General features: G+C 35.2%; 1 protein-coding gene across 3 annotated transcripts in view; it reads right to left on the bottom strand.

Moving 5' to 3' along the window:
• Lclat1 (lysocardiolipin acyltransferase 1) overlaps positions 1–12,222 on the bottom strand; it is a 153,295-nt gene that overhangs the window by 90,315 nt on the left and 50,758 nt on the right. For all 3 annotated transcript variants that reach the window (XM_070025313.1, XM_070025315.1, XM_070025312.1), the window contains exon 2: positions 3,976–4,144. In XM_070025313.1, coding sequence (XP_069881414.1) covers positions 3,976–4,140 — 165 coding nt within the window. In that variant the 5' untranslated portion in view covers positions 4,141–4,144. The remainder of the gene's footprint in view (positions 1–3,975; positions 4,145–12,222) is intronic.

The following is a 12,222-nucleotide window of genomic DNA, read 5'->3' as shown; positions in this document are numbered from 1 at the left end:
CCTATGTCTATCACCTTGATAATAAAAATTTTTTCAGTATTAAAAAAAAAAAACAAGAAAATAAGTACTTTTCTAAAGTCATGGCAGTTGCTTCTTCTTACCAAAAAAGAGGGCATTTTGACTGGGTGCTACCAACAGCTTAATACGCATGGAACTCCCTTCAAAATGCATACAAGTATATATGAGTATGTACACAAGCACTCTACTAATCAGGCCTGTTAAGTTATATAACTTCTATTCCAAAAATGTCTCTAGAAAGTTGGAGCAGAAGATGGCATAGACTTCTAGACTCTGACCTACAACACAAGTATCTTTTACTACTTTTAAGCATAAAGGATCATAACTACAAAAGCATATTGGTAAATTACACCTTGGCCCAGAGGGTATGTATGAAGTCATTATGTAATATCAATCTGGATTAACTCTGCTCCATTTTCCAAATGTGATTTTTTTCAACATTTTTAAAGAACTGAAATGCAGAATGCATTAGCTTAATTGGAAGAAGCAAGAAGTTAACTATTACATGTTCCACTAAAAAGAGTTATTTGTAAAAGCTTAAACACCCCAAACTTTAACTCCAACTCCAGATGTACAATTTCTAAAATGCAACTCCAATCGATACCAAACCATTTTTTGCACTTCATTACAGAAAATGTAAAAAATATCCAAGACTATTTGAATAGGAACATCACATGACTTTCTATCCCTTGATATCTATCAGAATGTGACTTGAAGTTATTAAGCAGCCTAGATCAAGTTCACCATAATCATTTTTAATGTCAGACAAAATATATCTAGTCAACATTATTTATAGCACCTACAAAGGCAGAATAATAAATAGCACTACAAGAAGTAAAATTATCATGTCTATAAAGAATCCAGAATTCAAAATAATCCAGATTAAGGACTAGAACAAAGATAAATATTTTCATATGTTATAGATTTGCTTTGTTTCTAGTATAGAACAGCATAAAAGAAACTAATATGAATCTTCCAAGATGTTGTGATGCTTTAGGTCTTTTTTTTTTTTGGTGGTCATGGGGTTTGAACTCTGGGCCTGGGCACTATCCCTCAGCTCTTTAGTTCAAGGTGAGCATTCTACCACTTGAGCCACAGTGCCACTTCTGGTTTCTCTAGTGGTTTATTGGAGATAAGAGTCTCACAGACTTTCCTGCCTGGATTGGCTTTGAAGCTCAATCTTCAGATCTCAGCCTCCTGAGTAGCTAGGATTACAGGCGTGAGCCAGCGGCATAACTTTCCTACAACTTTTACCAAGTATCACCTAGAATTACAAACATGGAAGCATTTTCTAAGATACTTTACGTATTACCACTTGCCCAAGTGTTTCACACCCTCATAATAAAGACATTCAGTTTTGCCATCATGCCTACTATTCTCATTCAGCACTTCAATGAATCTTCAGTCTAACCTAAAAACAACTCCATGATATTCCTCTCCAGGTTTGCTTTGGCTTTCTGGTTTAAACTCAGTCTCTAGCTATCTATATAAGGCCTTAGAATTCTAGGCTTCCTCCAAAGACTCAGCACCTACTTTGTTAAAAGGAACAATCTGTTATATTCATCATCCTGTTTATTGAACATCTATTTTGTTTTAGGGCTAAGTAGTATCAGCAGACTGTGAAGACTTATGTCTGAGGAAGTTAGAAAATGATCTCTAAATTACTTACTCCTGATTTAAATAATTGAATTCCAAGTAATTTGTTTGTGCTGGTACTGGGGCTTAAACTCAAGGCATTGGGCTCTGTTCAGCTTTTCAGTCATGATTGGCTCTACCCCTTGAATGATGCCTCTAGTTCTGACTCTTTGCTGGTTTACTGGAGATAAGAGTCTATTGGATTTGTCTACAGAGCCTGGCTTCAAATTATGATTCTCAGATCTCAGCCTTCTGAGTATCTACAATTATAGACATGACTACCAACCAGTACATGGCTTTCTAAGTAATTTTTATAATTCAGAATTTAACCCTGGTAATATTATCCAAAAATAAGGGCTTGGTAGAGTACTGGCTTGGATCCCTAGTGCCACAAAAAACAACTATCCAAAAACAAAATGAACAAAGACATGCCCATTATATAAATGTTCAAAGATAGGATGGTCACTCTGCAGATGGACAAAGAATTCCTGTGCACACAGGCATGTTGGACTAGGTAATCATGTTGGACTAGGTAGACTTCTAATACTGCTGATTTTACTACTACATATCATTTAACAAAGCAAACATGTTCCTTAAAAACTGTCATACAGGAAATCCTGCCAACCAAATCATTTTCATTTACATGAGAAACTTAGAACGAAAGAAACGACTGCTTTATTTCACAAAGATTTTTCTTTTTAAAAGCATCATTTCTAATTTATTTTTGGGAAAGAATATTATTGCCTAAAAAAGTTTATGGAAAAAATATAAATTTTAGATTAAATTCCTTTTTAAAAATGTGCTTAAAAATGAAAACTCTTCTAGCACCATGTAAAAGTATACAATAAAACATGATAGAAGGTATCTTCACAGTTTTACTTTTTCAACAACACAGATATTCACTAATTTAAAATGTTAAGTAAGTTTTTCTGTACCCTCCCTATGGAGTTCTGATTCTATAAATTCCTTAAACTGAAGGATTCGCTCAGCTTGATTTTGTGACTACTTAACATTTTCTCAGGGTTTTCTTTCTCCTTTTTCTTTTCCATTTTCTCAGATCAGCTTGAATGAACTTAAAACTTTCTTCGTTAGAAGCATTTATGAAACTCCACTGGTCCTTATTCTATTATATAAACCTCTTTTACCACTGGACAGACTGGATTTAATATCAACTTTTATTAAATAATTTGCTTACACAAGTTTCTAATTCCTCTTCTGTAAAATGGGTGTAATAGTGGCAAATGAAACAAAACCATCCTCCTTAGTGCATATGCGCACAAGTAATCTCAGCTATTACTATCATTGTTACCCCAAAGTTATCTTGTTAACAAACCTTTCTAATTCTTCTCCTTATATTTGACTTAAATATGAAGCTGTACTGTGGTTATTTATTATCTAACACCATGCCAGCACCCCTCTCTTTGTGCCTGCGGAGCAGACAGCTTTAAGTGCAATTAGAGGAAAGAGCAAGGAGGGCAAATCTGGAGGAGGGACAATTTAGAAGCATCACATTTCATAAAAGATATATCTGAATAAAAAATTTAAAACATAAATAACTTTTAGCAAGGGATGAATGCAGTTTGTAAAAATCACTCACTTCAGGATTTACTTTTAAAATTAACTTTTAAATTATAGAAACCCTTATAAAACAGTAGTCTATCAAGGTAGAATGAGAGTTTCTGGAAATAGACCCCAATCAACCTCTTCATAAGAGGTCTAGAATGGTACTTCCTTCACTACACACATCATATTGACTGTGGCCTGGGGAAAACAGGTTAAAAAGATCCTTCATCATATTTTGAATGTACTTGGACCTTACTTACATTAATCTAGACAGATAGGAAACCACTTAGGAAATCATTTGGTTTCTAAATTTTGTGTGTGTCTAAATTCTGTGATTACTGGAAAGAAATCAACATCAACATGAAAAGTTTACTATATTAATCTCTTGTTATTGTTTTATGAAATACAAAATTGAAATGCAAAATAAAATTAATGATATAAAAAATCTTCACCCAATACCTTAAAGATTTATATGTTTTACTATATATAAAGTATACTACCATGTAGGAAATATTTTTTGAAGTTCATGAAACATATAGAAAGAAGCTCTTCATTTTCAATATGGTTCAAATAATTTATTAGGTATTTTAAAGACAAACTATCTTTATTTCTCTCTAGCTTTTCTATTTTCCACTGTAAAGTCTAACATGTTTTTTATATAACATGAAGGACTTCTTCTACAACTCTAATCTGACTCTAACAAGGTAAAATAAATGAACTGGATACCTGGGACAAGCACCTGTGTACCATATAACTTACCACAGGTAGTGTGAGCCAGGTGGCTACAAGGCGATTGCTGATCCAGCGGTACCAAGATGGGTTTATAAACATCAAAGGTATGGTAGGACCCAGCATAAAAATACTTCCAAAAAAGCTTCCTCCAAACAGAGTAAGTATAAAATAAATCCCTTTCCATGACATCATGATTCTGAAAGATATAAAAAAGATTAATTTGAGTACCATACATTTTAACAACCCAAATTCCACATCTCAGTGATGTATAATGATGTTTAACTACAACTCAACTAAAAAGGCTCAAATAAAGGATACAAAGCTAAATTTTATGGAAGTGACCCTCCAACACGTTCTACCAGTCTAACAAGTTACAAGTACATTGGAAGTTAAAAACTGATATGGAAACAAGGGTTTATTGTTGTCGCCGTTGTTTCTGTTTTGGTTTTTAATGTATTGTGTGAGTTTCTTTTTTCTTTCATTTTCCCCCCTTTGGTTTATCCCCCGTTGTCACTGTTTTTGTATTTTGGAACCCTGTCTCTCATATATACATTTATCTGATTTGGGGAAGAGTAGGGGAATAACAAAATAGTGGGACAAAGGGTAAATCAATGCAACAGTGATAATCACAAGACACTATGAACTTTACAACTTGCGGGAGCGGGAGAAAAGCCAAGGGGAAGGTAAAGTGGTAGAAAACAAGAGAGGGGGTAAAAATGTAGAAATGTACTTGTTACCTTACTTAACTATAACCCCTCTGATAACATCTTTACAATAAAATAAAACAAATTAGAAATTGATGGTCTCAGCCTATAACCTACTTAAGAGGCCTTAGATCTGAGAATCTCAGTTCAAAGAAATCTTAGAAACTCAACTCCAATTAACCAGCAAAAAGCTGGAACTGGAGGTATAGTGCAAGTAGTAGTGCCAGTTATGAGCAAAAGCTTGAATACTTAAACTCAAGCCCCCAATACAAAAACAAATCAATACTCTCAACTAAGGAAAAATCTGATCTATGGAAAACAAGTCGTCTAGTAAGAAGTCTTTTTTTTCTTGATTAGTATTTACCATTAAACATAGTAAAAATATATTCTGTAGGGTTGTTTTTTTCTGCCTACAGGTAGAAACAATGGGCACAGAACTGGAGAATGGCTTCCTAAGTGTGAGGATGCCAAGGAGCAATGACAGGGTGGACTAAAATATAAGTTTTAATATTATTATTATATAGGTAATATACAGAGGGATTAGTTACATAATTCAGGTAGAGTACATTTCTTTGTGGACAATAACCCTTCTCCTCACTCTTTCCCAGTTTTTCCCTCCTGTTCCTTCCAAGTTATATAGTTCATTTTCAGCATTAGGATCTAGTGAGTACCACTGCTGCATTTGTCCCCCCCCCCCTTCATTCTTTGATTCTAAAATATAATATTTAAAATATCTAGAATTGTTCAGTCTTTGCATTAACCCTAAAAATAACATTTTTTGGCTCTTGGTCTTAAACTGATTATTAGCTAAAGGGATAAATAGAAGTTAGACCTTCCCTAGCTTTACTGAACTATTTTCCTAGGATTCTTTAGGGGATCCTCACAACTAAAACCTAATGCAAATAGTTTAAAAGAAATGGTTGGAAATACAGTTTAAAATAAACACTAAAATATTTCGATTTTATGATCTAAACTATAATAAGGAAAAAATATATTATACCTCAGGATAATAAAATTATTGAAAATATTACAACCAGGAAAACAATAATGGTCTTGAAATTCATTCATTTACAGGTTACAGAGATCAAGACCTCTGAAGTATTTTTTTAAATCATAGAAATAGAAACAAAAATTTCAAATATAATATTGCTTTTAAAGACATCAGATAACCAATAGGTCAAATCCCTTACCAACACAGAATCAAGTTTGAGTACCAAGTATATTTTTAAATTTCTACCAATTCTTGACAGCACACACACAAAATTCCCTCAAATATAGACAGAACACATATATATTAAGAACTGACTTTCTGAGGATCTATAGATCTGAATTTTTAAAAAGTGGTAGAAGCAGAAGAACAAAACCCCCCATATACCGGGGCTCAAAAGGCCTGTTGTCCCAGACATCCTCCACTTCACCTTCTTCTGAAGCTAAGGGCTACTTCTTTGTATTAAAAGGTACCACAGGCAGTTTCTCCCAGTATAATTTAAAGCTTTTTTAAACAGGAGATTAGGGGACAGGAACATAACTTAAATTTAGTATTCTCAACTTCCATTTCTTTTTACACCTTCCCCCTAAAATAAATTCTGCACTCTTTCTACTCTGTAAAACACCTTGTAACTACCTTTTTATATCTGCTGTTTTCTTCTGCCAAGCAATGTTCAGCAGCTCATTTATATACCTGTTCTTCCATCCCTGCAGAACTATACTTTACACTGTATCCACAAATGACAGCCTCCCCCAGATCCCCCGGCAAAGGCTTTGGTGTGTGTCTTCCTCATCTACTAATTTCTAATTTGATGTGAGAAGAAAATAAAATATACAGTTACAAGAACTCAGCTATCATCTAATGAAATCTCTTCACTGTACAATTGTAAAGCTGAGGCCCGGGAGCATTAAGATGGCTTCTCTCTAAACACACAGAAAGAGTTAGTGGCTTCTGATCTTTTTGCTCTATTGCTTCTCTGACTAACCACATCATGCTATCTTTCTCCTGCTGAAAGGCTGAAAACCAGAGAACTGAGGTAACTTTTAAGCATATATTTAAACACTTACTTGACATACAAAGATACACTGCATGGATATACTACACTGGGATTATTCAGGACAAATCTGAAACTACTTCTCTATCCCTTCCCACCCTTTCACTCATTTATTTTTATTGACTCAAAAAACACACGAAGAGATTCCCTATTATGTGCTTACGCATTGTGTTAGTAGAGGATGTAACAGTAAATATAATAAACATTACTTAGCTTTTCATTAATCTGCATTCAATTTTGTTCATATTTATTTATTTATTTGTCTGCTTAACTGGTAGTACTAAGGACTGAACCAAGAACCTTGGGTAAAAGAACATACTCTATCATTGAGCTGTATCCACAGTCAAACTGTCACAAATATACTGCTTTCTACATTTCTCCCTTATGAGTTCCCTCCCCATCTCTTCATCTAATCTAACCATTTTCGGTATCTTCTTCCAAGTTTCAAAAGTTTGATGAACAAATCAGGTTAGGAATTAGCTACACATGGGGCTGAGGACAGAGTACTTGTCATGAGCAAGGCTGAGTTTGACAGCATCAATGTAAAAAAAAGAGAAATTAAAAAATAACTAGCATGGGGCTAGGAAGGTGGCTCAGTGGTAGAGCACTTGCCTTGCATGCCTGAGGCCCTGGGTTTGATTCCTCAGCACCATATAAGCAAAAAGAAAAAAAGCCGGAAGTGGCGCTGTGGCTCAAGTGGTAGAGCACTAGCCTTGAGCTGAAGAGCTGAGGGACAGCACCCAGGCCCAGAGTTCAGGCACCACGACCGGACCCCAAAAAAAAAAAAAAACTAGCTATACACTTATTTGGAATTGTTAACAATTTATAAAATAAAACAAAAAACTGACAATACCAAGCATTGGCAAGAACGTACAGCCACCAAAACTCACACACAGTGCTGATAAGAACACAAAGAGTGTGTATAGCACCTCAGGAAAAGAGTGTGATGGTTTCATAAATGGTGCATCTCTGCTTACCACGTAATCGTGAAATGCCACACTACTAACTACCCAGAGAATGAAAGTTATTATCACATAAAAAGCTCTATATAATTTTTATAGTAACATTATTCATAACTGTCAAAAACCGGAAATAACCCAACTGTCAGTCTGGAGTACAATACCAAACAACAGGCGAAACAAGAGTACAAGAATTGAGACCACGCCTACTTGCACTTCCTCATTCAGATGCCTATGTTTTTCTTGGAGCCTGACTATGTTGGAGGATACTCTCTGACAAGGGCTGATAGAACCCACTGAGGAAAAGTATGAACTCTTGTATAGGATGCAACCATACCTTATTTCATGGACTCTTCTTATTTTATTCACATAATAAATCATGTGTTAACAACTAGCATTGTTCTCACAGACTAATAGGGAAGATATATGCACAAATGAGAGCAAGTCACTAATACAGTGCAATGCCTGCAGAGGTTCCACAACTAGGGTGAGATGTAGGGGAAGATGAATTCCTCTGAGATGCATTTAACAAGGCACTATCTTAGAGGATCCATGATTGAAAGGGGAGCAAAGAGAACATTTTAAATGGCAAGGCATAGTGAACTGGGTATTACTAAGATACACCTAAGACCTATTAAGAAACCACAGGTATAGCCCTTGAAAGAAAGTTGTACACACCCAAGTCAGGATGGACAAGATTACCTTTATTATGGAGGAAAACAAACTGAGGCATGCAATTCATTTTTTAGGATAAAAGTGACTTGGTGTATAGTAAGAATAGACTGAATCAATATACAGATTGCTTTTGTTAACAGTCTTCTTTGGACTTTAAAACAGTCAATGCATTAGGACTTACTGTCAAAAAAAACCTCACAAATGAGAGATATGTGATCCAGGACAAACAGTCTCAACAACTGGAATACTCAACACCAATCATCATACCACAGTGCTTAATCTGTATACTTCATCTATGTAAAGTAACAAGGCTAGGAGGAAAAATCATCCTAAGGCCTCTAACACAGAAATTGTGAATATAGGTTCCTTTTTGAACTCCTAATGTCTACCTAGCACATTACAATGGATCACGGGATTTACATATGTAACTCCTACAGGTCTGGAGATGTACCTCAGCAGCAGAGCCCTTACCTAGCATGTCAGAAAACCAAATCATGATTCCAACTAACTTTCCAGTAACCTAACCTCTTTATTCTGTTATACTGACTTCATGTGCACTTTATGTGAGGAAGTGTGTTTATGAATTTCAGGTTTGGGCTGGGAAGGTGGCTCAGAGGTAGAGCGCTTGCCTTGCACGCATGAGGCCCTGGGTTCGATTCCTCAGCACCACATAAGCAGAAAAAAAAAAGCCGGAAGTGGCACTGTGGCTCAAGTGGTAGAGCGCTAGCCTTGAGGTGAAGAGCTGAGGGACAGTGCCCAGGCCCAGAGTTCAGGCCCACAACTGGATCAAAAAAATAAATAAATAAATAAATAAAATTTTAGGTTCAAAGGACCTGAAAAAATATATATACACACACACATACATATGTATACATACATATATATAAAATCTTGATAATATCAAATGTTTCCTAAAGCAGAAACTTTATAAAAATTTTAATCTAATCCAAACAAAAGCCTCAATGTAAAATACTGCTCAAATCTATAGAAGTTACAGGGAAGAAATGAAAGATTTTTGTATAAATACAAGTTCCTAGCATGGTCTACAGTGAAACAAGGGAGAGTAAAAAAAAAATTATACCCAATGACATTCTCAGAAAAGGAACAATGGAGTTCAGAACTGGGGACAAGACTTTAAAGGTCAAAAAGTAAATAATGAGTAATAAAAGTCTATGGAAATTAAGAATATTCATTTATATATAAGACAAAGGATCATTAAAGAACCCATAAGCCCAAACAACTACATTATAAAGTATACTTCTTGAATTTCTCTCCATCAACTGAGAACACTGGAAATTATCCATGTCTTATCAAAAAAGTAGGAAAATGGAAACTTTGCTGAATTTTATATATAGCTGTTATATTTATATGTTTAAATACATAGGTATAATTAGTAGTTGCCTATTATATCAAGTATATCTAAATGCTTGATTCAGCAAATTTTCCAATGAAAAACTCTAAATCATCCTTTGTAAGATATGCTCACCAATGAATAGTCAAGTAAAAAGTTAAATAAAATCCCATTTCTTCTTCTTGGCTAGAACAATAAAACACTTACATAACATTAGCAAGGCTATTGGTACAAAGGTACCTACTTCTCTGTTTGGCTACTAAGAATTTACATTAGTAGCAGCTTTTTTAAGTAAACAATTAGGTAATGTATGCAAAATAGACATGTACATATTTATATAACAAGGTATCTATCATACAGACATACAGAAGTGCACAAAGATATATGGGTAAAAGAATGTTTACTGAAATATAATTTGTAATAGTGAACAAGGGAGATAATAAAGCCTATCAATAAGGGAAGGAAGCAATATCTTATAGTACTTCATACTATGTAATACTAAGCATTCAAGAGGATAAAGTAGCACATACTATCTGATATAGAAAGATGTTTTTCAGTTTTAAAAAGAAGTGAAACATATGGATAGCATGACCTATTTTTGCCTTAAGTGAAATTCTTAAAAATGTAGACATCTGTGTATTTGTGTATGAGAATACATGTATTTCTAAGTAAAAAAAAAAAAGTTTATATGGGGGCACAGTGGTCCCAAGATTACTCCACAAAGGGCTTCCTAGTATTACATACCCTCCATCTTTTATCTCCTCCAAAGGTCCCCCTTTAACCAAACCCAACTAGAAATAAAGAAACCTGTGCTATCTCACAGATCAGATTCCAATGCGAGACAACAAAGAAGAGATCCCAAGTTGTCCAAAATGACAAAGTTACAGCCCATTACTATCACTATCATTGCTATCTTTATTTATGTGAACATTATTGAGTGTTACACCTACTTGTAATGTGATTTAGCTTATTGTTATATATTACTGCACACATTTATTTGCTCTTGATAAAAAACAATGTCTTAAAAGAATTCTAAATATTTAAAGCCAAATAAAACCATTTGTAGATTCTGAATCAAGTATTTTTCTCAGAAAACATTACTATAAATATAGTGAAAGTTTTTCAATCCTGTATTAATGAATAGCCATTAAAAAAGCAACAATATTTTAATAGTTAGAAAGCAGGCCAAGTGCTGACTACCTTGGCATATTGAAAAGACAACATGCACATAGGAAGAGGACAGCACTGAGGAACTGGAAACACAGGTACCAATGGGCATAAGTGGAGATAGATGGAGCTTAGTAAAATGAGTAGAAAACTAAGAAATATGACAATTCTTGGACCCTCTTTGCCCCCATACCTCAGAGTGCTGCCCGTCCCCAGTTCAGCTAAACATGGAGGCCTATTCTTGAGCGGAGGCAGAAGATGGGTTATGTACACTGAGGTCACAATTTCCTGTTCTGAGAAGTGGGAGTACATGACCACACACATACAGAAAGAAACCTGGGTCGTAGATGGTTGGAAAGCCCATCCAGAACTTTAGCCAGGGCTATGCAATCTTACTTTCTGCAAGGACAGAAATCTGTTGAACAATATATACGTAGTCTGCCATGGTAGCCACCATTGTCATTGTTGAGGAATGAAGAAACTGAAATATGCTTTTGGGGATCTAACCAGGTCATGAGAAAAGGTGAAAAATACAGAAACAATGGAGGATTCCCAAACAATCATTTAAATCACCCACAATGAAGCCCAAAATTTTAAGGCTCAACTACATATAAGTTTCGAATTCAGCTTAAGTTACTCATTGTTTATTATGAGCAGAAAAGCAGGCACTTGAGAAAACATTTGAATATGGTATCAGAAAATAAAGTACAGACAAAAAAATATACTTGAAAGAAATAAACTACTCAGGGAAGTAGGGAAAACCAATGAAAACTATGCTTTTAGGAAGATAAATACTACATGCAAGAAATAAAATAGTATGTTCTTTGGAAAAATGAAGGAAATATTCGGAGAATAAAAGCACTAATATGTTTACCAAAAAATTAAATTAGGGCTGGGGAGGTGGCTCAGTGGTAGAGTGCTTGCCTTGCATGCATGAGGCCCTGGGTTTGATTCCTCAGCACCACATAAACAAAAAGAAAAAAGCCAGAGTGGTACTGTGGCTCAAATGGTAGAGCACCAGCCTTGAGCTGAACTGAAGAGCTGAGACTGACAAAAAAAAATTAAATTAATGGGTTGGGTGGAAAGCATGGCTCCTCAAATGATAAAAGTGCCCTGCAAGGGCAGAGCCCTAAATTCAATCCCCAGTGTGACAGTGTAGGTAAGTAGTAAGTAAGTAGGTAGGTAGGTAGGTAGGTAGGTAGGTAGGTAGGTAGGTAGGTAGGTAGGTAGGTAGGTAAGTAGGTAGGTAGGTAGGTAGGTAGTAAATATGAACCAATGGATGGATGGATGGATGGATGGATGGATGGATGGATGGATGGATGGATGGATGGATGGACGGACCTTCAACTCCCAGGAACAAGGCAGAATAAATAAAA

This window comes from Dipodomys merriami, unplaced genomic scaffold (genome assembly GCF_024711535.1).
Source record: "Dipodomys merriami isolate MVZ:Mamm:240054 unplaced genomic scaffold, mDipMer1.0.p SCAF_17, whole genome shotgun sequence".
In the NCBI taxonomy this organism is placed as follows: domain Eukaryota; kingdom Metazoa; phylum Chordata; class Mammalia; order Rodentia; family Heteromyidae; genus Dipodomys; species Dipodomys merriami.
This window is presented reverse-complemented; position numbering and strand designations above follow the sequence as displayed.